The sequence below is a fragment of the Nuphar pumila genome, chromosome 5 (assembly GCF_984573655.1).
Source record: "Nuphar pumila chromosome 5, dmNupPumi1.hap1.1, whole genome shotgun sequence".
NCBI lineage: Eukaryota > Viridiplantae > Streptophyta > Magnoliopsida > Nymphaeales > Nymphaeaceae > Nuphar > Nuphar pumila.
Genome location: NC_143253.1, coordinates 100,115,259 through 100,141,657, shown reverse-complemented (window position 1 = coordinate 100,141,657; position 26,399 = coordinate 100,115,259). Strand labels below are relative to the sequence as shown.

Here is a 26,399-nt window from a genome sequence, read left to right as displayed (position 1 = left end):
GATTTCACGTGTTTAGGAGGAAATTCACATATATAAATCCACATATATAAGAGAAACTTCACGTATATTTTGGAGAAAATTTGCATGTTTAGGAGGGAATCTGCATATATATGAGAAAATTCATATGTTTATGAAAAAATCTGCATATATAAGAGGAACTTCGTAATTCCTCATATATATGAGGAAATTCACATATCCGCATATTTTCTATAAAATAGTCTTTGTTCTCATATATGTGTTTTTATAATCGTTGAAAAGTTGAGACACATGACTCTTTACTATTTTGAGTCAAAACAAAAAACCCTTCTAGGATTATCATTTTTGAGTTATAAGATCATAATAAAAATATACACTACAAACAAGAACAACCGAACAGTCTATCTTTCAGAGGACATTTTTCACAATTGTTCATCAGATAAAGGTGATCTTGATAGCGTTGGAAAGCTAATGCTTTGATTTGTCTTTGTCCTTTATATTATTTTTCCAAATTTCTGGTGCAGGTAGTATAATTTAATAAGGATAGGCTCAACTCTGCATATTCATCTCTTGGTCTAGGAATGTTGTTAGGGATGTATTTCAGTGCTCGTTCATTGTTTTCTAATGAATTAGGTGTTGTTGAAAATATATTTTTGTCTAGTTTCTTTAATTTTTTATATTTTTTTGAAATCCTTCATTTTTTGGGTAAAAAATCAATGATAAAGTATGTCATAGATTTTAGATGCAATACTTAGACACATATTTGAAAGAAAAAACACCTATTTAAAGGAAATTCACATATGTGAATGTTAAAATTATCATTTTACATCCGAATATTTATGGTTTCGGTTATCAGGTGGATTTTGGAAAATTATAGGGTTTTTAGGAAAACACATCATTTTTATCGTATAGATCAGTCCTTTTCTATTTTGAAAATCCGTTCAATGTCTAAAATCACAAATGTTTAGCTTTAAAAAGATACTTTTACCCTTCACACAAGCGAATTTTCTCTATATATGCAAATTTTCTCTCAAATATGTGATCATGTATTGCATCTAAGATCTGTGACATACTTTGCTACTTATTTTCAACCCCCAAAATGAAAGATTCTAGAAAAACATAGAAAAAAAAAGAAATTAGACAAAAATATCTTTTTAGCAACTCCCAATTCACTAAAAAATTGATGAACGAGTGCAGAGATACAACCTTGACAGCGTTCCTGAAACAGAAGATGACCCAATTATTTTATGCTATTTTTTGACCACTTGCACTAGAAATCTAAAAAAATAATAATAAGAACAAAGATATATCAGAGCATTATCTTTCTAACGCTACTAAGATCATCAAAATCTGATGAGCGATTGAGGAGAAACGTCCTCTGGAAGATAGATTGTTTGGTTGTTATAGTATGCAGAATGTGTTTTTGTTTTTATTTTTGAAATTCAGAAGCGGGCACCCTAGATTGGTTTTCGATTCTAACTCAAAACAGAAAAGTTATAGGCATGCGCCTTAGTTTTCCAACAATTATAAAAATGCAGATTTTTTATATCAGATGAGAGAGATACAAATATGAGAACAAAGACAATTCTGTAAAAAATATGTGAACATACAAATTTTCTCTTAAACATGCAAACGTCTTTCTAGTTATGCAATTTTTCTTTCAAATATGTAAATTTTCTCTCAAATATGCGAATATGTGAATATGCAAATTTCTTCCTAAATATGCGAATAGGCAATTTTTCTCCAAAATATGCAATTTTCCTCTTAAATATGCAAATTTTCTCTCAAATATGTGAATTTTCTTCCACATATATGAATTTCAACCACTAGGTTTTGGCGGCACTAGACTCTATTAGTCCAACCATTGAGTTCAGGCATAGCTCAACCCTGCGTGAACATTGGTCAACTTTATTGGTCTCAACATCCATGGTTAGGGTACCAAACCAAACCATATTAGGTTCTTTATGGACATGGATCCATACATACATGAACAATATTGACATGTGATATGGTAGTCTACAATGCCCACATCCAGTAAACTAAATGATTGGTTCTAGCTTGGGTTCTAGATATCCAAACCCAATTAAAATGTGTATCTAGTTACGTGCAAATTCGTAGTCAATTTGGATCTCATAATGGCTTCTTTAACCTAAGTATAAAACCAATCATGGTCCATTTATGACATATACAATTATGTCAAATCAACAATGCTCATAGTTGAACTGAATATGAATTGTTTACATTCTTATAGTTTTTTCAAAATGTCCTATATTAAAATTCTCCTGATGTCCACAACTGAAATATTCAGATGTAAAAATACTGTTTTAACCTTCGCATGTGCAAATTTTCTCTAGATATGCAAATTTCCTCCCAAATATGTGCCCAAGTATTGCATCCAAGAACTATGACTTTGTCAGTGATTTTTTACCTAGAAAATAACAAAAATAACAAAGATAGATTATTCAATGTCACCAAGATCACATTGATCTGATGAACGGTTGGAAAGAAACGTCCTCTGGAAGGTAGACTGTTCAGTTGTTCCTGTATGCAGAGCATGTTTTTATTCTGGTCTTAAAACTAAAAAATGAGAACTCTATAAGGGTTTTCAGTTCTGACTCAAAACAGTTTATGTCTCAGGTTTTCAACGACTATAAAAATATAAGTTTTTAATGTCAAATCAGAGAGATGCAAATATAAAAACAGAGACTGTTTTATAAAAAATATGCAAATATGTGAATTTTCTCATATATGCGGTTTTCCTCATATATATTTGAGTTCCTCTTTTATATGTGGATTTCCTCATATATAAGCAAATTTTCTCCTAAATATATATGAATTTTCTCTTATATATTGCGGATTTTCTCTTAAATATATGCAAAGTTCCTCCTATATATGCAAATTTTCTTCTAAACATATGATTTTTCTATTAAAATATGTGAATATACGAATTTTCTAATATATACATATATACATATATATATATATCCTCTTAAACATGCAAAGTTCCTCATATATATATTGATTTTCTCCTAAATATATATGATGTTTCTTATATATACATAGATTTTCTTCTAAACATGCAAAATTTCTCATATATATGTTGATTTCCTCCTAAATATATGCAAAGTTCCTCCTATATATCAAATTTTCTTATTAAACATGCAAATTTCCTCTTAAAAAATGTGAACATGCAAATTTTAACATATATATGTGGATTTCCTTCTAAACATGGAAATTTCCGCATAAATATATGTGAAGTTCCTTATATATATGCATATTTCATATGTTTAGGAGGAAATCTGAATATATAAGAGGAACTTCACATATATTTTGGAGGAAATTCGCTATTTAGGAGGGAATCCACATATATATGAAAAAATTCACGTTCGTGAGGAAATCCACATATATAAGAGGAACTTTACATATTCGCATATTTTTTTGCAAAATAGTCTTTGTTCTCAAATATGCAACTTTCTGGTCTAACATTAAAAACCTGTGTTTTTATAATCATTGCAAAGCCGATACACATGTCACTTTACTATTTTGAGTCAAAACAAAAAATCCTTCTAGGATTCTTGTTTTTGAGTTCTAAGACCAAAACAAAAATACGCTCTACAAACAAGAACAACCAAACAACCTATTTTTCAAAGGACATTTATTCCCAACTGCCCATTTGATCAAGATGATCATGGTGGCATTGAAAAGCTAACACACTGCTTTGTCTTTGTCCTTTTTATTATTTTTTCAGCTTTCTGGTAGGTGGTCAAAAAATAGTATAGAATAATAAGGATAGGTGCAACCACACCTATGCATCTCTTGTTTTAGGAATGTTGTTAGGGATGTATCTTAGCACCCGTTCATTATTTTTCAACGAAATAGGTGTCGTTAAAAATTTATTCTTGCCTGGTTTCTTTATTCTTTTTTGTATTTTTTGGAAATCCTTCATTTTATCTATCAAAAATCAGTGATAAAGTATGTTAGAGATCTTAGATAAAATACCTAGGCACGTATTTGAAAGAAAATTCACATATCCAGAGTAAATTCATGAATGCGAATGTTAAAATTATCCTTTTACATCCAAATATTTGTGGTTTTGGTCATTGGGTAGATTTTGATAAATTATAGGTTTTTAGAAAAACACATCATTTTTTATCATACAGTACGATCATTTTTCATTTCAAAAATCCATTCGATGTCCAAAATCATAAATGTTTAGTTTTAAAACGATCATTTTACCCTTCATACCAGTGAATTTCCTCTTGATATGCAAATTTTCTCCCAAATATGTGCTCAAGTATTGCATCTAATATCTGTGATATACTTTGCTACTTATTTTCAATTCAAAAAATAAAAGATTTTGAGAAAATATTGAAAAGAATAAAGAAACTAGACAAAAGTACCTTTCCAACAATACTTGATATACTGAAAAATGATGAATGAGTGCAGAGATACAACCCTGACAATGTTTCTAAAATAAAAGATGAATAGGCACCGCTACGCCTATCCTGATTATTCTATGCTAATTTTTGACCACCTACACTAGAAATCTAAAAATAATAATAAAAGTGTTAAAGATATATCTGAGTGTTATCTTTCCAACGCCACCAAGATCATCTTGATGTGATGAGCGATTAAAGAGAAATATCCTTGAAAAAATAGATTGTTCGGTTGTTACAATATGCATAACATGTTTTGGTTTTTATTTTGAAACTTAGAAATTGAATCCCTAAATGGGTTTTAAGTTCTGAGTCAAAACAGAAAAGTTACAGGCATGTACCTCAACTTTCCAACCACTATAAAAATGTGGATTTTTAACATCAGATCAGAGAGATACATATATGAAAACAAAGACTGTTCTGTAGAAAATATACGAACATGCGAATTTCCTCCTGAACATGCAATTTTTTTTCTAGATATGCATTTTTACTTCTAAATATGCAAATTTTTTCTCAAATATGCGAATATGAGAATTTTTTTCTAAATATGTGAATATGCGATTTTTTTTCTTAAATATGTAAATTTTCTCTCAAATATATCAATTTCTTCATAAATACACGAATTTTCTCTTAAATATGTTAATTTATGCTAAACATGTCAATTTTCTCTTAAACATTCTTTTGTAAACAATCCAACTCAAACTTGGCTTGTTTAGCTCCCACACCTCGTGAGCTTGATATCAGATCGGGTTGAGACAGGCCTATAAGTGTGCCCCAAGCTTGAACACCTAAAGCTTGCTTAATTCATATCATTTACCAGCCCTAGCTTTAGGCTCAACCTGGCCTAGGTCAGTGGGCCTGGTAAACCGAGGCCAAGTTTTGACTGCACTAGACCCTGCAGGCCAACCACTGGGTTCCTGCTTGAAAACTGCTCGACTTTGTTGGTCTGTTGGGGCACCAAACCTAACCGTATTAGGTTTTTTATGGGCATGTATCCATGCATACATGAACCGCATCGACTGGTGATCTGGTAGTAGACAATGACCAGTAAACTAAATGACTGGTTCTGGCTTGGGTTCTAGATATCCAAACCCAATTAAAATCTGTATCTGTTTACGTGCAAATTCACCCGATCTGGATCTAATAATGGCTTCCTTAACCTGAATGTAAAACCAACCCTGGTCCATTTATGACATATCCAATTATGTCGGATCAGCAGAACTCATACTTGAACTGAATCCTAATTGTTCACATTCTTATAGAATGGTCTGACATCCTGGATCCCTACCATGTCCATATATTTGGACAACAGAATTTCAGCTCATCTGGGTTTTGGTTTCGGTTTTTTTCGAATCACAACCCTAACCAGAAGGAAAAAAAAAGGTTCTGAAATTGCTTGACATACGGCAACCTTAACCTGGATCCGGATCCAATAAAGCCCAACTGCCAACTAACAGAACCCCAGCAGCATTCAAGTGAATGGGTCAAGCTGGGTCCGGATCATTGCTACTTGATGGCTGATAAATCGTATACAACCCTGAATGAGCCGGGTTTCAGCTGTTCAACTTTAGACACGATAAAATTCAGGCCTAATCCGGCCATTGTATTAAAAAAAAAAAACTGGGATTTTGATACGGTTCAAAAAGTATATCAATGGGGCCCGATCCACTCTACCCGAAAACAGTGGGGTTTGAAAAAGCTGGATCCAACCAGACCCGACTAGAGGCTGAGACTCATGAACCAGATAAGGGTTGGATCGGTTTTCTTCCGGGTCAGGGTTGGGGTCGGGCTTGTCAGGCCTTAATGGGCATAAAGGTCAGGTGGAGTCAGGTTGGCCTGATTTCCAACCTAATGTAGTTATGCAGATGCACATCAACCCTGACCCGACCCGATCCGAGTCATTTCGAACTTTTGAAAGCATAATTTACGTTACGATACTGACCTCAGCGTTACAGATTCACGGAACCGCCTGAATGCCACCTATCATTTCCTTCACTAATTAAAAAGAAAAATCTGGCTCATCATTAAGCAGTGTTTTAATGCAGTGCATTAGTTTATCAAGAAGAAATGGGATAATCAAGGAAATTGCACTACGCTCCATACTATACGTTATACAACATGCCGCCTCATCCCACTTATCCGAATAAGTTGGTGAACTCCAAAGTTCAAAGTCCAAAATCCAAACTTCACCTCAGATCACGGCTTTTAAGACGCACAAAAAAGAGAGAAAAAGAACAGATAAAAAAAGAAAAGAAAAGAGAAAAAAAAATCAATCCTTCACTTCCTTCCAGAAAAAGACACAAAGACTGACCCCACACATTCCTGTTGAGACATCTCACAAAGTGGCGGGTACCCTTCAAGCCCCAAAGGACTACTCTACAGACACGAGACACACACCCTCCCACTCTGTACTCGAAAGGAGAGCTCGAAGAGGGCATGACCCTTCACCACCTTCCCTTAAATCCAAAGCCAAAAACCCTTTCTCTCTTCCACTCTCTGCTGCACCAATGCATGGAGGGGGAGGAGGAGGACGTGCTTCCCTCCCCACCACCACCACTCAAAATGCATCTCCCCACGATCTATCTCCTTCTGGTCCTATGCCTTCTTGCCTGTAGGGCATCCTCCACCACCGATCCGGGGGACGTGGCCATCCTCCGTGCCTTCCAGAAGGGCCTGAAGAACCCTTCCCTCCTCAACTGGCCCAGCAATTCCGACCCCTGCGTCCCTCCTCTGTGGCCTCACGTCTTCTGCTCCGGCGGCGGCGGCGGCGGCTCCCGCGTGTCCCAGATCCAGGTGCAGAACCTCGGGCTGGAGGGCCCCCTCCCTCCCAACTTCAACCAGCTGAGCGAGCTCGTGAACCTCGGCATGCAGCGCAACAAATTCACCGGCCCGCTCCCTTCTTTCAGCGGCATCTCCAAGCTCCAGTACGCCTACCTCGGCGGCAACCAATTCGACTCGATTCCGGCCGATTTCTTCGACGGCCTCGCGGCCCTCCTCGAGCTCTCCCTCGAGTACAACCCCCTGAACCAGACCGATGGCTGGACGCTCCCCCCATCGTTCAAGAACTCGGCGCAGTTGCAGAGGCTTTTCCTCTCCCAATGCAACCTGGTCGGCCCGATCCCCGACTTCCTCGGCTCTATGGCCTCTCTCTCCCTCCTCCAGCTCTCCTACAACCACCTCTCCGGCCCCTTCCCCGCCGCCTTCAATGGCTCGCAGCTCCAGACACTGTGGCTCAACAACCAGGACGGCGACGGCCTGTCGGCCACCATGGACGTCTTCGCCACCATGACCTCGCTGAAGCAGCTCTGGATCCACGGTAACAAGTTCTCCGGGACGATCCCCGCCAAGCTCGCGAACTGCGTCTCACTGGTCGAGCTCAGGCTCAACAACAACAACCTCGTCGGCCCGATCCCGCCCAGCCTGGCCTCCATCCCCTCCCTGCAGGTTCTCTCTGTCGATAACAACAAGCTCTCCGGGACGATTCCGGCGTTCAAGTTCGCCAATTTCTCCTACAGCTACAATTCGTTCTGCCAGAGCGAGCCTGGGGCGCCTTGCGCCCCGCAGGTCGCCGTGCTCTTGAATTTCCTCGGCGGTGTGGGCTACCCGGCGAGCCTCGCGGGACAGTGGGCAGGGAACGATCCTTGCGCGAGCTCGTGGACAGGCGTTTCCTGCAATGCCGGTAAGAATGTCACTGTATTGAACCTTCCCAATCGGAGTCTCAATGGTACAATTAGTCCCTCCATCGCAAAACTCGGTTCCTTGGTCGATATTCTTATTGGTGGGAACAATTTGGTTGGTGAGATCCCGCCGGAATTGACAGGACTGCGATTGTTGCGTAAGTTGGATGTTAGCTCGAACAATTTGCAGCCTCCAATTCCCTCGTTCTCGAAGGAAGTCATGGTCATTACGGATGGAAATCCACGGCTTGCTGCGAATGGTTCTGGGCTCGGAGATGCTGGATCGCCGCCTGCTCCTGGTGGATCACCGCCTTCCCCTGGTGGTTCCCTGCCTTCCCCTGGTGGTTCGCCACCTTCCTCTGGTAGTTCCACTCCATCTTTCGGGAGTTCACCGAGGAGCCCGAGTGAGAGAGGTGATAATTCAACCAGCTCTGCTTCGAATAGATCGAAGAAGATGGTTGCCATCGTTGCACCAGTGGCTGCTGTTGCAGGTTTTCTTGCTTTCCTTGTCCCCGTTGTTGTTTTCTGTGTTATGAAGAAGAAGAGGGATCAGGCTCCGAGCTCGTTTGTTGTCCATCCAAGAGACCTATCGGATCCTGACAATGTAGTTAAGATTGTTGTCGCGAATAATTCAGAGGCTAGCAGGTCAGCGATGAGTGTGAGCGGCTCACAGAATAGGACTGGGAACGGTGGTGAGGCACAGATGATAGAGGCCGGGTACCTCTTGATCTCGGTCCAGGTCCTCCGGTGTGTGACCAGGGATTTTGCACCGGAGAACGAGCTTGGGAGGGGTGGATTTGGGGTGGTTTACAAGGGTGAATTGGATGATGGGACGATGATCGCGGTGAAGAGGATGGAGTCTGCTGTGATCAGCAGTAAGGCATTGGATGAATTCCAGTCGGAGATTGCGGTGCTCTCGAATGTCCGGCATCGCCATTTGGTTTCACTACTTGGGTACTGCGTAGAAGGGAACGAGAGGCTCTTGGTTTACGAGTACATGCCTCAGGGGGCCCTGAGTAATCATATTTTTCAATGGCAGAAGTTGAATTTGCAACCTCTATCTTGGAAGAGGAGGCTCAGCATTGCTTTGGACGTGGCTAGAGGGATGGAGTACCTCCATAGTTTAGCTCACCAGAGCTTCATTCATAGGGATCTTAAGTCATCTAATATTCTTCTTGGAGATGATTTCAGAGCAAAGGTTTCGGATTTCGGACTGGTGAAGCTTGCACCTGATGGAAAGAGTTCAGTGGCTACAAGGCTCGCAGGGACCTTCGGTTACTTGGCACCAGAGTATGCAGGTAAAGTTTCAAACTCATTCTACTAGTGCTATTCTGATTTAGAAAGTTCATTTAAGGGCGCTAAATTTAGATTAATTTGCAAGCCACATATCTGATGTCCATTATAAAAAATAAACCTGTTGGATCATTGATTATGGTGCATGTCTTTTCTCTCCTATGGATTACTTTGGATACTTAGCCATCAGTATTAGATCCACTTATGCAGGAATGACTGTCCTAGTATGAAGAATGCTATGTTCTTTTCTCATAGTTCATTACTTAATAGACTCCCTATTTGTGAATGCTTTTTGATGGTACACAACATGTCTGAATATACTTAGCAAGAGATGATTTGATGGATTCTTGGGATCCTGTTAGATTGTTCAAATTATGTTGGTCCAGAGATGGTCTTTTCTCTGTCTCCTTTCTGTTCTGCCTGTATGTGCTTTCTTTTTTCATATCTTTATTTAGTATACTGTAGAGGTGATTGCATATGCTTTTGACAGTAAGCAACTGCATATCAGTTTATATGATACTGGAGATGATATACTGCATTCTTAAGTAGGGTTTTCTTAAGTTGCTATGATCTGTTTCAGAACAAAGAGAGAAAAAGGGGGTGGAGAGGTTGTGGGGGTATCCCCTCAACCCTGCCCCCCCTTCCCTCTCATATTTAGTACCTGAGGCACACAGAGCACATGTATACACTTGTACTAAAATGGTCTAAGGTTGAATTCTTGCTCCTTCCACAGAGCACCGATACACTTGTACTAAAATGGTCTACGTTCGAATTCTTGCTCCTTTGTGTTGTTATTTGCTTAGATGTCTCCATATTTCTTGTAACATCAACTGCATTTTGCTGGGTAATGGGTTTTGATTCTTTTTTGGACTAGATGCGTGTAATGCACCTGTTTGTTGCTTCGTTTCTGTTAGGCCCTCCTCAAGATTCAGTTTTGAAGTTTCGGAACTTGGATCTGAAGGAAATCCCGGGCTAGCAATAGACAGGTACTATAGTCTGAGCCCGACAAAAGCGAGAGGATCATGCCTACGGTTCTTAGACTTTCGAAGCTGGGATGGACGTGTCGGGGTACCAACCCTCGCTGGACACGATGGGGTAGAGGTCTAAGAGTGACTCCAGTGTAGGGTTTAGGTGGTTATGGGAAAAGACCTAAGGAAATAGGGAAACCAGTTTAGCTAAAAATGGTTTAGGAGGCTAATAAAGAAAGGGTTTTGGTTCAGATCTGGCATGGATTGAACCTAGGGCTTGTTGGACACCTAGGGATGTATGTCAAGGTTAGGATAGGTTAGTGGAAGTCAATGATCACTAGAATAGGTCGTTGGTTGGTTGGGATGCTCAAACGGGCAAAACTACACGTTCTGTCGAATCAACATGGTGTAGTTTTTGGTGTTTCGGGTCTCGAACGTGGGTAGGGACTTAACTAAGATCTATGATCAGTTTCAGGGCATGTGTAGCAGGTTTAGGGATGTCTTAAAGGGGTCTACACGTTTAGGTATGGTCAAGGTATGTGCAGGAGATCAGAAGAGGCAAAACAGCCTGCAGAACGGGACTGCATTACTTCTTCGGATGCGGTCTTCGTTTAGACAGATTAGGCGACTTTAGGAAAGGTTAGAGACTGGTAAATACATTAGACACATTTGTAAGGAAGACTGATCAACTGAACTGTTGTCGATAGGGCTCTTACGTCGATTTTCGAGGCAGGGATCACTCCATAACGAATGTACGGGTACAAGAAGGGCTTGAGCCCTTGGAATGGATGAAGAACTAGCCTAGAGAGGCCCGATCTCCTAGAGAAAAGAATGAGAGAGAGAGACTGGTCCAGAGAGAGGAGGACATCTAGAACAAGAGAAAGAGCTTGAAAAACTTCAATATCTTATTCTATAATATATAAAGGAGAATGTCAAACCTCTATTTATAGATGAGAGGCTGGTGATAGAGTCCCTATCCAATTAACCTATCCTAAAGCATAAAGACTCCTACTGAAAAATAAATACTGAGTATGGACTCTTGAGTACTTCTTCTAACATGACTTCTTCTCTAAAAGGGATTCCTCAAAAGAACAAATCAACTAAGGACTCTTACATAATTAATTAACTACCAAATTAACTCTAATCAACTTTTAAACTGGAGGACGTCTCTTTAAACTATCCAGCATGTCATATCCTCTAAGTAGACTCCGCTCCTTAATTGACTTGCCTCCTTTGCTTGACACGTGTCGTATTTCTTCTTTTGCCTTGGACTCTGTATCTCTGACTTGTCACCCATTAAAGAAGCCATATTAGTTGTCATGTTATCATAATGGACCCCATACACAAGTTGAAATCGCTCTCTATGGGCATGAGGCGGCGTCTGAAATCTTGGACTGTGAATCCCGAGGCGCCTCCTGAAAAATTGAGCTGTAACACTTTCTCATTAAAATACACAGCATGGATAACAAAGAATAACCTTTTCTTCGTAGTTTTTTGGAATCTGCATGCCCAACAAGATGTCTCCATGAATAGAAACAAAACTAAGTCACAGGGATTCGGCCAAACAGGTGCCGCACCCGCATCAACGCGATGCGACGTGGGTGCGGCACCCGGTGCGGTCAACCCGACCCTGGGTGCGGTCAACGCACTAAGAATCAATTTTGTCCAGTTTTTAGACTTAAAAAAAAAATCTGCCCGATGAAATGGGCTGCGGAGGGGAGGATTAGGGCAAATTTTTTTTGCCCTAATCCTCCCTTCCTCTCCTCCCGACCTCTCCTCCTGAAACCTACGCCGATCGACCTCTTCGCCGGACCGCGCCGCCGCCGCCGACCGCTCCGCCGGACCTCTCCTCCTCAGGTACTCTCTCTCCTCTCCGACTCCCTCTGCTCTCCTCCTCTCCTCTTCGACCCTCCCTTGCACAAAGAGGGCGTTGGGAGGGGCTCGGTTCCTCTCCTGCCAACAGGGAGCGCAGGGTGTTAAAACTTAAAAATTATATATATATATATTTTGCCACAACCCCGCACCCAAGTTTTTTGAAAGTGCCGCACCCGCACCCATGTGACATAGAAACAGAACCTTATTATCATTTAGAAGAATATGAAAATGCTCCTTCATTAGTTTGTTTTTCTAAATCAATCTTCAAATCTGTTTTTTTTTAATACACTTTAAATTTTGAATTCATGGTATGCTGTGTTATCACTAATGAGTGTAGCTGAGATGCGGATGCTTAGATGGATGTGTGGAAATACAATAAAAGATAAGATTCGGAATGAAGAGATACGTAAGAAGGTAGGTGTTGCACCCATTGAAAATAAGATGCGAGAGAATCGTTTACGGTGGTTTGGACATATTCGGCGAAGGCCTAATGATGCTCCAGTTAGAAGGTTGGAGAAATGGGAAAATATATTAGTTAAAAGAGGTCGGGGTAGGCCTAGGAAGACTTGGATGGAGATGATAGGAAAGGATATGAATGCTTTGAACCTCACCGAGGACATGGCGTTGGATAGAAATGATTGGAGGAAAAGGATTCATGTGGAAGACCCAAAATGAATTTCTTTTTTGGTTCATATCGCTGACCCCAATTGTTTTGGGATGAAGGCGTAGTTGTTGTTGTTGTTGTATGGTATGCTGTGTTAGGAGGGACACTATTGGGAATAAACGGTGAGCTGCTTTGTTTTCTTTCAAATCTAGATACTGTTCAGATTTCATTATTATCATGTGCCTGTTGCATTCTGTTGTATATTTTTTTTGCTCCTCAACATTGATATTGGAACTCTATCTCATTGAGAATCTGTTTTTACCAGTAACTGGAAAAATCACAACAAAGGCAGATGTCTTCAGTTTTGGTGTGGTTCTTATGGAGCTCGTAACTGGATTAATGGCATTGTCTGAAGACAGACCCGAGGAAAGCCGCTACCTTGTCTCTTGGTTTTGGCAGATCAAGTCAAGTCGAGAAGCTCTGCTTGCTGCAGTTGACCCTGCACTAGATGTTACAAAAGAGACCATTCAGAGCATTTGGACTGTTGCAGAACTTGCCAGGCATTGCACCTCAAGGGAGCCAAATCAGCGGCCAGACATGGGCCATGCAGTCAACATGTTATCACCGCTTGTCGATAAATGGAAACCGATCGACGAAGATGAGGATGAGTTGGAGGGAATCACTTATGACAAGTCTTTGCTTCAAATGGTGAAGGTCTGGCAAGCCAGTGAGGGGGGTGTTGACAAAAGCTTGACAGCATCAGATGACAGCAAGGGAAGTATCCCAGCAAGGCCAACTGGGTTTGCAGAGTCCTTCACTTCTGCTGATGGCCGGTGAAGTTTATGTTCTTTCATCCAAGGTGATGAATCTTCCTTCGTTTGGTACATTAGTATTGCAGTAGATGTACATAGAGACAATAATAGCCATAGTTTCGTTTGTTCTTCTGGTTCTGTCTTCTTAGCTGCCCTCTTGGTTTTGAGGAAAAGTTTGTTCAATTGATGCATTTATAATGACTTTCCTTTGTTGTTCTTATAGTTATCTTCCTACTTTCAATGCTGATTTTTGTGATCTCTACATTTATGTGTTGTTGGTTATATGTCATTATAATTCATTACATCTCTCTCTCTCTCTCATAAGATTGGTAGGAGCAGGTTTTCTGCCAACGGTTGGAAACGTGAGAGCTGGACCGGGAGTTCATCCGGACTGTGGGGACAGTCTTTTACCGCGTCATGTGCTCGAACTGTTTCCAATTTGTTTGGGACTTTTAATGTGCTTTGTGGGGGCGTGTTTGCGATTAGGGAGATTCTGAAAGATCGTCAGACTAAGAATTGATTGTTTTTTTTGTTAAGGCAAGCTGGGGTTAGGCAGACCCCTACCAGTTATACAACTGTACCATTGGGTTTTGAACCTGCAAGGTCCAAAAACACAATGTGACGTGCACTAGTTGCTCCTTCCTAACAAGGGGAGCCCTCGTTTGTGAATTCATGGGTGTTTTGGTAATTTGCAATAATGCAATTAATGAAAAGGCAGGTCCATTTACTCTCTCTCCGTGATAACTGAACATATTAGGCTCACTTTTCTCATTCTGCCCCGTCAGGCTCCATAGTTTGAAGTTATTTGTGATAGATCTGAACCGGTAGATGTGTTTAGCATGCTCTATTTAGTGAGAATCGACTCTTGGATGTTTCAACTAAAAAATGTGATTTTATGAGGTGGGAAAATTTGATGCTTTCATAGCCATTTATTTTAGATCACTGAAAACCTTGTATGCATGTCAGATTCTGGTGATCCAAAAGCGGGTTCCCACTAAACAAAGCCTATATCACATCTATGGTGTTAGATGTGAAAAATCACAACAAAACATGATTTTTAAGGGGCAGCACCGGCCCATCACTATATATATATATATATATATATATATATATATATATATATATATATATATATATATAGAGAGAGAGAGAGAGAGAGAGAGAGAGAGAGAGAGTCCAACCAAAAGAAGATCCAAAATCTACGACCAACCTTCTCTTTTTCAATGCTTGAGCATTTCATCAATCAGACCTCATATATTTGTTTTTTATAATTTCTTTACTATGTATAGAAAAGTTTTTCAAAACATGCAGCTTACAATGCATTTAAAATTTTACAATACAAAGTATTGTGGGCTGTTGATTTTTAGCACTTTTAGAAACACATCTAAACATTGAAAATTCATAATCCACGACATGTTCACTAAATGAATGATAAAGTCCCATCAATAAAAAACTTGATCGTTAGAGAAAGAACGTCATTGATTATCATTGGTTATAGATTTTGATCTGCCTTTGGTTGGGCAGTCTACTTTCCTATATATATATATATATATATATATATATATATATATATATATATATATATATATATATATATATATATATATATATATAAAGAGAGAGAGAGAGAGAGAGAGAGAGAGAGAGAGGGGTGATCCATGCAAAATTGTTTAATATAGTTTATTTACTATCTTTTGAGGTATTATAATGTCTAGTACACTAAGAGAACTTTTGAGATTTTGAAAATTCAATGTGTTGGGATCAAGCGATATTGAAAATCAATATCCACCACACATTTTGTACGGAGGCATGTTCATACCACCAAAATGCCCTAGTGGTACAAAAATGCCTTAAGGAGTCCAAAAGGGTAGTACAAAAATGCCCTTAGAGGAGCTTAAAAGGACTCTCCATAAAGGTGTGTCGTACCACCGTAATGAAGGTGGATATTGGAAAATTCACCATTTGAGGTAGTTTTCAATATCACTTGATCTCAACCCAAAATCCAACGTCTCATAATTCATGAAGGAGTGGTATAAGACATCCATTGGAGTCAACCTTAACCAGTGAAAATCGTAACTATAATAAGATAAACATAAAAGGTTAGTTTTTGTACTTAGAAATTATGTAAATCAAGGGTGTAATATATGAAAAATATCCACGTAAAATTGATGTGTTTTCCTAAAAACCTTACAATTTGCCAAAATCCACCCGATGATGAACATTGCAAATAACCCACTTTGTTAGGACCTTTGTACCCTTCACACGTGTGAAACTCAAAAAGTTTGCGTGATATATCACTCTACTTGTCAGGTATCGCAAACTCCCACTTAAAAGGAGGCCTGCACATTTTTGTTTTGTAGACTTCAAGAAGCGTGCAAAAAATTATATTATTTATGTGATCTTTTCTGTTAATCGTAAAATCACGTATTTTATATAAAAAATATGGGAGACCATGCAAACTTCATTTCTCTTTTCTTTAATCCTCACTTAAATATATGTTTGCACATATATTTTTGCGGTCTTCACGAAGCGCACAAAAACAAGTTATGTGAACCTCCTTATGATCATAACTTCACAAATACCTTAGCAAAATTGCATATATCTGATACCTATAAAATGAGATTTTCATGAGAAAAAATACTTATTTTATTGCGAAAATAATTTTTTTAAAAATGTGACATATGTACATCTTTTCATGCAATTAGATATGCGATCTTTTTATAAAATATGCAGATTTTCATACGAGCATAGTATAAAAGCAAAACTAGGGTTTTACAGAAACTAGAGTTTTTGTGGTCTCTAACCAATGACAAATTATGACCATTTTCTCAAGGCCAAGCATCAACGGTGAGAAGATCGGAAAAAATTCATCGACGATGAGTTTTTTCGGTTAGCCCATCTTATGGTATGAGTAAGATAGAAAAAATCAAGAGAACAATAGTTCATGAATCTTTAAGTTGTTTATGAGTGCTCCAGTTGATCATCTGAAAACCCGCTCTTATCATAGAGAACGTGAACAATGATGATGATGGTATATTGTATTTTTTCCCTATCAGCACAGAGTCAATGTATCTCACAGTCAACATTCGATCATATGGTATGGATGAAATAGGAAAAATCAGGAGAACAACACAGAGTGTACAATCAACGATCATATATTGTGCTTTGTCCTCATCAAAGATGCGATAATATACAACATTCTTGAAGCCCAAGAGATGTATGTATCTCTGCATATACTTTGTTTTCAATCCATCAAAGAGGCAATGAGAAACATTCTTATGAAAGAATGAAATGAATGCAATATATGAGTGATTTCATTTTGTGAAATATTAGAATGAATGCAATGTATGAACAACTTCATTTTGTGAAAGAATGAAATGAATGCAATATATAAGCAACTTCATTTTGTGAAAAAATGAAATGATTGCAATGTATAAACAACTTTATTTTGTGAAAGAATAGAATGAATGAGTGACTTCATTTTATGAAAGAATGAAATGAATGCAATGTATGAGCTCTTTTATTTTGTGAAAGAATGAAATGAATGCAGACGAGTTTGTATATATTTTATGCGAGGATGAGAAAGTCTGCATATATTTTATTAGAAAGACCTTACAAAGTCCGCACAAAATATAGACAAAAAATTATCAATATGGGGAGGTTTCACATTTAAGTCTTCAATAAATTTGTGAATCTCCTGTACATTATTTGTGAAGTTTCGACATTTTCAGTTACAAGTTAGCAAATACATTTATGTGAACTTTATTATGTATATGCAAATTTATTGAATATGTGTGAAACTCATGAAGTTTGTGCAATATATCCTTCACTCGTTAAGTATTATAAACTCTCACTTAAAAGAAGTTCTATATTTTTTTTGCGGACCTCATGAAGCGTGCAAAAAATTATGTTATTTATGCAGTATTTTTTGTTAATCATAAAATCACAAATATCTTAATAAAACAAAAATTACAATATTGTATGACAAAAATAATGTGTTTTAAAAAATGCCCCACAACTTACCAAATTCGTCGAATGAATAATATCGTAGGTTCTCAATTTTTTCTTGGCGCTTTTACCCCTCACATGTGTAATTTTTTGAGTTTTGTATGTAGTGATGTTAAAATAATACACCCATAAAACTCATCAAAAAATCACATTTGAGATTACGATATTCTAAAAAATATTGCAAAATTTTAAACAATTTGCTAAACTAGTGCCTAGTTTCATGCTATAACCTGCAAAAATCATAAAATTTGCAGAACTCTAACAATTGCAAAATTGTGAATGAGTATCACATGCAGTATTGTGAAATTACTAAAAATTACAAAAGACTAATATTGCAAAATTTTATATTTCAATCGCACTTGTATTGCATAATTATTTTTTCTTACAAAATTTTGTCTGAATAGTATAAAAGCAAAGCTAGGGTTTCACAAAAACTAGGTTCACTACAAGAAAAACATGGATTAGCGATGGACGCTATTTGTCGCTAATCCTTCGAAAAAATTGTTGCTAACATGTTTAGCAGCGGATTAGCGACGAATAGCGTCCGTCGTAAAATCTTAGTCGCTAAAATACGACCGAATTTATCTGACGCTACTTTCGTCGCTAATATGCGATGGATTAGCGATGAACATGCTCCATCATTAAATAAGCACGGATTTAGTTTTGCGACGGATTATATTCTGTCGCTAATCCGTCATTAATTTAGTGACGGAATATAATCCGTCGCAAAACATAAAAAATTCATCACTGAATATTAGCAACGGATATTAACCGTCGCTAATCCATCGCAAAATTTTAATTTTTTTTTTAAAAAATAGCCCTAAGGCGTGCGGCTCATATGCCTTGAGGCGAGGTGCGCCTCAAGCTGAGGCGTACATGCCTTGAATTTTTTAGTCAAATGAGAGTCAAAGTCTTCATTTGACCAAAATTTAGTTTTTTTTTTACGTACACGCCTTGGATTTCATGCATCCACCTTTTGTTTTAGAGAAAGTTGGCACTTGTTCTAACTAATAGCGAAAAAATAAAATAAAATCAATCTTCCATATAAAAAACCGACATGTGGAATCAAAATGCCACAAACTTCCCAGTCGAGACAATTGGTAGCTCAAGATGTTTTGCATAATGGCAATTTTCAGTCAACAATTTACCAGGTAGAGTTGAACCACCTACCATTCTGAACAAACTTGAACTTCAAGATGTTATGCATAAGAGTGGTTTTTAGTCCATTACCTCCGGTATGGAGAGCTCAAGACAAAACTTGTGGCCATCATAATGATGCAGAACAAGTCTGAATGAGTCTTCCTCCAGTGGTTTGTAAAGCTTCCACACATGAATTCTCACCTGTTGATTTATGGAGACACCAAATCAGGGAGATATTATTAACTGATCAATGATGTATGATAATAAAAGAAAAATAGAAAGTGGTTGATTGCTTATTCTACCTGTGCAGGAAATCTTGATTCACCTTTACATTTTTTGTCTTCCCAAGCCGTAGGATTAATATTAGTTCCACCAAAACTGTCAACCTATACAAGAATCAATAAACAATATGGTAGGGTGAAAAGGTTTGAGGCAGATCACAGTAAATACGAAAAAAAGGGAACAAGATAAGAAGAAAACTAGTGCATGATTATCGGTGTGGTAATCCTGCAAAGAAAGAACGACCATGGCTCTCCTCCAAAACCCTAAACCCTCCCTCCTCTGCCTCTGCAAACTCCTCTTCCTCCTCCACTCTCCTTCTTCCTGCCTCCTTCCCTCTCCCCGTCCCCTTCTCCTTGGAAAACCCTTCCTAGGGTTAGGTTTAGGGTTTTCCTCCAATTTCAGACGGTTCTCAACAGAGGCATCCCAGAGAAACCCGAGCAAGTGCATCGAATTCTCCGATTCTGACGACGAATCCGGCAACGATCGATCGGTGAAGACGAAGGCGATCGACAAGGGCAAGCTCTCCCCGCCCTACAACCCCTTCAGCAAGAAGCCCATCGTGGAGGATCCCGACGACCCCAAGAACCTTCAGGAGGTCTTCCACAGGATGCGCACTGAGGGCCTCACCTCGAACGCCATCAAGATGTTCGATTTCCTCTCTAGAGACGGCCGAACCCACGAGGTGTTGGATCTCTTCACCGTGATCAAGGACAAGGGGAACATGCCGGACGTCGTCGCCCACACGACCGTGATTGAGGCCTGCGCCAACGCTGGCCAGCCCAAGGAGGCCCTCAAGGTCTACCTGCGGATGCTCACCGCCAGCGTCCGCCCCAATGCCTACATCTACAACATCCTCGTCTGGGGGCTCGCGACGGCGAACCACCCGGGCGATCCTGAGAAGTACATTATGAAGATGCTGGATCAGGGGATCCGGCCGGGTTCGATGACGTACGTGGCAATTTTTGAGTCATTCTGTCGGATGGAGAAGGTGTTGCCACTCGTCGCTCTAGCGGAGCCCTTGCACAAAGAGAGAGAGAGAGAGAGAGAGAGAGAGAGAGAGAGAGAGAGAGAGAGAGAGAGAGAGAGACATGTCCGTCGATGCATTTGGTGTGGAGGCTGCAAGGAGAAAGGAGGGAAGAGGGAGAGATTGTGCCCCAAATGGGGCTTTTTATATCGTAAATTAGCGACAGACAAGTTCCGTCGTGAAATCCATCGCTAATTCGCGACATATTGGTAAAAAAATTTTGTCGGTAATCTGTGCCTATTTTGCGACAGATTTTGGGATAAAAATTCTCTGTCGCGAATCCGTCGCTAATTAGCGACGGATTTCGTGACAAAAAATTTTTGTCGCAAATTTCAATTTTGGCGACAACTAGTTTTCTCTAGCTAATCTGTCATAAATTTGCGACGAAAAAAATCCGTCGCAAATTTCTGTTGCTAATTAACATTTTTCTTGTAGTGGTTTTTTGTGGTCTCCAACTAGTGAGAAATTATGGCCATTTCTCTAGGGCCAAGCATTTATGGTAAGAAGATCAACGGTGCTTCATCGACGGAAAATCATTGATGACGAGTTTTTTTGGTAAGAGCATCTTATGATATGAGTGACATTGAAAATGAAATTCACAACTCATTCTCATCGTAGAGAATGAAAATGATGATAATGTATCTCCACATCAACACATAGTTAGCATTCTTGAGGCCTCTGCTCTAACGTACTGTCAGTACATGCAACATTTTTTAGGCCTCTGCTTTATCGTATTGTCAGGACACATATCTTATGGTATGAGTGGGATAGAAAACCAAAAGTCTGCAAGTTAGCGTTCGATATGGTGATATGTAGAAGAACAACATAGAGTGTAATATTTTCTCTCCATTAAAGATGCAGTGATATGCAACCTTTTTGAAGCCCAAGAGATGGATGAACCTTTGCACATACTCTGTTTTCTCTCCCTCAAAGAGGCAATGAGAAGCAACACTCTTGTGAAAGAATGAAATGTATGAGCGAATTCATTTTGTGAAAAAATGAAATGAATGCAATGTATGAGTGACTTCGCTTTATGAAAGAATAAAATCAATGCAATGTATAAAAATCTTTATTTTATGAAAGAATGAAATGAATGCAATGTATGAGCGGTGCCATTTTGTGAAAGATTGAAGTTTCATTTCTCAACCCCTTTTTTGCATCCAGATGCCTTATTTTTGCAAATCCTGAATTGCAGCCCACCTCAAACGATTTTTTTGGTGAATATCCTACAAATCATGAAGGCGAATAAGAAATTTTGCAAGAACTTTTTTTTTGCAATATCAAACTTTCTCAATTTTCGCATGTACCTTGCAAAATTCTTTTCCGATTTAAAAAGAATAAACTAAAATTTGCATGTACCTTGTGAAATTTCTTACTGATGAAAAAAATCACCATTTACAAACACATGTTCATTTTCTGTTATATAAATATATCAAACAACTTCATTATATTTTATATATACAATTCATTCTCATAAACAAATCAATTAATCAATCTTCTTTTATATAAACAATTAACATTCTTTATTATATACACAATTCATTATCCTCAAAAAATAAGAAGCAAGGGACTTCAACTTTTATTACCGCAAGTGCAATGGTGACTTTCATCAACTTTCATCCATCCTTCGGCTTTCATTGCTACAAGCTCAACACAACAGTGGTTGACCATTCTGTATAAATATTATAACCAATACATATTAAAAAAAAACTAACCTGCCACACAACATTAAACTCAATGAGTACTTGAACAAAAGAAGCACAATATTGAAAAAATATTATGTAGACTACAAAGAAGCATGTCATAGACTACTTTCTAAATGCATCGAATACTCATACATTACTTACTAATCGTGTTTTGAACTGTTATGGCCAAGCTCATGACATACACTGCACTTGTATGGCACCACCTCCTTGTATTTCATTCTCCGTTTCTTCACTTTAAGTCACCCTACTTTCTTAATTTGTGCTGGTGGTAAGATAGAAATAAAGGTCAGAAGAGTGACGTGTGAGATACTATCGACCATCGAATAAAATAGATAAGTACCATATGCAGCTCGATACGATTTAACTATATAGAACTTGTCAAAGTAATCATCTAAAAAATTATCCTCATATAAAATGCATACAATGAAATGCTTGCAAGAAATTTCGCTAACCTATCACTCTTCACAAGAGCATTTCATACTCTCAATATCAATATTGTAGTCATGCTTTCAATCACAAGTTTCATAACGATGGTAAAGGCAATGCACTACAACCACACGTAGCTTGATGCAATCTAACCCTGTAGATGCATTCAGCATGGTCCATTTGCTTGAAATCGAATATTGGATCATTATAACGAATCAAGAAATATGATTTTATATACTTTAATGTTTACAAAAATTCTTAGCCATTGATTTTCAAGCCTTAGAAGATCCTTCTTATACATCATCATAATCAGATAATCTAAGAGTTTGTTTATATAACGATAAAATTTTAGAAAAAAATAAAAAAACCTATGAAAATCTCGGTGCATGCCAGTTTACATATTTTGATGGTTTACTTACATATTACACATTACATGAGGGCTCTATTTTTACATGATTATAAATATGTCTTTTTCTTTTTGGAATGAAAGGACCAAGGTTTTGAGAGTAAATATGTCAAAACACCAAGGTGAATTTTTTTAAGGTTGAGTTCAATTCCTTACCATATTTCTATTTTTATTTATTGTATCTTTTTAATTTTTATTTTTTTAATTGGATAAGATACAATACACCCGTATTCATGTCTCTTAGGATACGATTCCGACATGCTTTTAACATCATTTTTTTAGTATTAATCCAACAATGATATAGATGCTACTGCGTAATAAAAAATTTTGATAGTATTATTTAGAGAATTAATAAACAATGTTAGGAGATGAACTTGACCTAATATTGTTCTCAACGATATTTTGGGGAGACAATTTTAAGAACACATTTTACTCTTTCTGTAGTTCAACTTTTGAAAGATTAAAATAAAACATATATATTTAGTATTTTTTGCAATAATGCATGAAAAATTCTGCATATATATGGAAAGATTTTGTACAACATTCACTATTAAGCAGTTTCCTCCTTTAATGTCAAGTTCAGGCCTTCAACGATACTCTCTACAAGTTCAAGAAGGTGACCCCAAGGGGGGTTGGCGTAGTGGGGTGGGGCCTTAGCTGCTAGACGAGCCATCAAGGTTCAATTCGCATGGGTGTCACCCTTCTGTGCAAGCCAATGCATAGTATAGGCCCCGAGGTTAGGGGTCCTAGCCTCAATTTAGCAAAGTTTTGAAAAATTCAGTAAAAAAGAATAATAAGTATGCATTGGACCATTTACATATAGTCGTCTAAGCCTCTAAGGCAAGGCAACTTCACTTTTAGCCACTTCAGGTTTCATATACTTAAAGATAGATGCTTAACCGCTTTGAAAAATTGCTTCTGAGTTGAGTTGCTCTTTCTTTAATGAAATTATTTATTTATCGTTAAATATAACTACAAAAGTAGAGGGCTAAAAAATGATAGGAATGTAAACGGTTTGGATTCAGGTTGGATGTAGTCGATACCAATTCCAACTAATCGGATATTGGCTAATCAGACTCAAATTAGGATCCAAATTCGAGTGGAGAAAAGCTAAAACTGAATCTGAAAAAATGCATGTAATCTGATCCATCTAGATCGGATATTCGTCAGATTCGATCATGAAATCATTATACAGAATCTGAATCTAATTACTAATTGATTCAAATTTTCTAACCAAATCTGACTAATTAGATTCAGTATCATGCTGGATATCTGACCCATAAGTTAGGTGCTTACATGTAAATGACTCATATTCACTTAAGTTACAAAAAGATAATCTACAAATTACTCTTGCAGAACAATTTATTTATGGTTAAATTACACAATATTTATGGATTCATGTCTAATGGTAATTAGAAGAAAAAAAACACCAAAGACCTTAAAACTATAGACTAAACATTTATATTATTGAAAAACAAACACAAAACCCCCTTAAACCATAACTAAACATTTATGCCATTTATAAAAATAAAACCCTAATCTCTACAGCCATTATAAATTATGAATTTATGCCTAATTCATAAAAACCTTTAATATTCTAACCAAAATCAAATCACACAAAAATCATGGATTTATGCTCAGGGTAATTAAACACACACACATTAAAACCAACAATATATATAAACATTTACATCATTCTAAAAAACCAAATAAAAACCTCAAATCATGAAAAACATCACATTGTAGATATGATAATTGAAAAAAAAAACCTAATTAAATATTTACATCATTTGAAAAACCAAAATAAAAGACAAATCCTAACAAAAATCCAAACAGGATTCCATAAAAAAATAGCAAAAAAAAAAAAAAGGTAAAAAGAGAACTCCCCGTCAACTTACAAATACTTATAGGTCCAAAACGAAATCATACAAAAAGATGCAACATATTCAAACAAAAAATTGAAAACACATAAAATTTCACTGATTGCATCACAAAATAACCATGAAAACAAAAAACAACATAATCAAGTAGAAAGCCAGAAAATATAAAATTTTGTAAATAGAATCATAAAATGAATCCGAGAAACAGAGAAGAAGCACACAAACACAGTATAGTAAAAAAACCCAAAAAAACATAAGTTTTTACCAACGGAAGACCAGACAATGTACATGGGGAAAGGGTGTGGTCAAAGGAAAACTCCTTAAAAAGATGATATTATCTGTAATTCTATAGAGATTTTGCCCCACTAGTTTCCAGCAGTCAAGGAACCCAAAGAAAAGAAGTGTTCTCACCTTTCCTAAAGGAAGATGCCTCTAGCGTATTTGTGTAGTCATGCCTTGTATTGGTTGCCTCCAAACAACGATCAAATTTTGTATAATTCACATAATTCATGAAAGATTTTGCAAAATAAATCAAAAAGCTATTTTGTATCTTTTGAAAATTTTCTTGAACTAAACCCTTCATGATGGCAAAATGAGTAGGGGTGTCAACGGGTTGGGTTTGGTTCAGACCCAGGTGGAACCAGACTTGGACCAGATTTTTGGGTATGGTATCAGGCCCGGACCTGGATCTAATCAGGAATACTATAAGAGAAATCATACCCAGACTCAAAAGAACTACATGAACCACACCTGGACCATACCCGGTAAAATAATATATATTTTTTATTTTTACATTGAAAAATTGCAGGTCTTAATCGAAACTCTTGGGTCCGAGTAAGGTATAAAGTTTCACAAACTATATATACCCGGGTCCATGTATTAATTGGACCTTAGGATCTGGACCCAGGTCTTAATCAGGTCTTCTTATTTGTCACCATAGCCGGATCATATCGGGTTTGGTTAGGGTAAACCCGAGATGGTTGACACCCCTAAATATGAGGCACAATCCTTTGATTTTAAAAGATTACAAAAACTTTGTGTTGGTGAGAAGGGATTCAGAGAGCGGCTACGTGCCATAGCCAATCACATGACAGCATTTCATGTCATGTGGGGGCTTGCACACTGTAACTGTGGGCCCCGTGCGATGCTGTCATGCCATTGGCTGTGGCACTTAGCCATGTCACGTAACTCAACCGCTCCTTTGATCTCAACTCTGCATGAGGTACCTTTCAAAGTACTTGTTCACAAGGACGGCCAACAAAAAATGCAACACGTGTTCGTGCCTCGAGTTTGGCGTTGGTGGCATTGCTTTAAAAATCACTGAACAATCTGTGAATAATCGCCAAATACAAAAATATTTTTTTAATTAAGTGCTAAACATAAGAGTGATTTTCTTCTAAGAATCACGAAAAAGCAAAAATAAGAAGTCATTGTTATGTTCAGCAATTTTTATCAGTTTTGTCTGATTGGCCGATTCGTTTAGTATTGGCTGGAAATTAATTAATACGGTAAAGGGCTGATTTGGTTTATTCTTTAAAAATGTCAAAAAAAAATAGTTGAAATTTGTTTTTAAAATTTTAATATTTTTGTAACACGTGCCATTTTCTGGTTAAAAGTTGGCCGATTCAGCTCCGGTATGGACCACTGTCAAAACGATTCAAGGTCCGATACGATATTGACAAGTGACAACGTAACATTGATTTTTGCGTGGTACATTTCAAGGCACTGATCCGGTTACTAGAACTGCTCTCATCTGGCATGTGTTGATATCACAGAAGCATGGAAGGTGCAGGAGCCACCTTCCATGATTTGGATTGGAAAGAGTAGATCACGTAATGATGTGACCCACAAATTATGTGGCCGATCCACCAACATCCTTCAATTGT

The 26,399-nt window shown here is 37.9% G+C and overlaps 2 protein-coding genes across 2 annotated transcripts; both read left to right on the top strand.

Annotated features, from left to right (window-relative positions):
* The first annotated feature begins 6,788 nt into the window (after window positions 1-6,788).
* LOC149837915 (receptor protein kinase TMK1-like) lies at window positions 6,789-13,878 on the top strand. The gene is made up of 2 exons (XM_090006269.1): window positions 6,789-9,387; window positions 13,155-13,878. Exons 1-2 carry the CDS (start codon window positions 6,849-6,851, stop codon window positions 13,664-13,666), a joined length of 3,051 nt encoding a protein of 1,016 aa, XP_089862395.1. The 5' UTR covers window positions 6,789-6,848; the 3' UTR covers window positions 13,667-13,878.
* A 5,437-nt stretch (window positions 13,879-19,315) lies between these two features.
* LOC149837914 (uncharacterized) lies at window positions 19,316-26,199 on the top strand. The gene is made up of 2 exons (XM_090008152.1): window positions 19,316-20,059; window positions 26,143-26,199. The coding sequence occupies exons 1-2, from the start codon at window positions 19,316-19,318 to the stop codon at window positions 26,197-26,199; spliced, it is 801 nt and encodes a 266-aa protein (XP_089864278.1).
* Window positions 26,200-26,399: the final 200 nt, after the last annotated feature.

What these genes read in the sequence shown, in the direction of transcription:
- LOC149837915 (XM_090006269.1), top strand. Translation starts at nt 6,849, where the DNA reads ATGACCCTTCACCACCTTCCCTTAAATCCAAAGCCAAAAACCCTTTCT. An exon ending in CTTGGCACCAGAGTATGCAG is followed by an intron (nt 9,388 to 13,154) that starts GTAAAGTTTCAA and finishes TGTTTTTACCAG; the next exon opens with TAACTGGAAAAATCACAACA.
- LOC149837914 (XM_090008152.1), top strand. Translation starts at nt 19,316, where the DNA reads ATGGCTCTCCTCCAAAACCCTAAACCCTCCCTCCTCTGCCTCTGCAAA. An exon ending in CATTCTGTCGGATGGAGAAG is followed by an intron (nt 20,060 to 26,142) that starts GTGTTGCCACTC and finishes TGGCCGATTCAG; the next exon opens with CTCCGGTATGGACCACTGTC.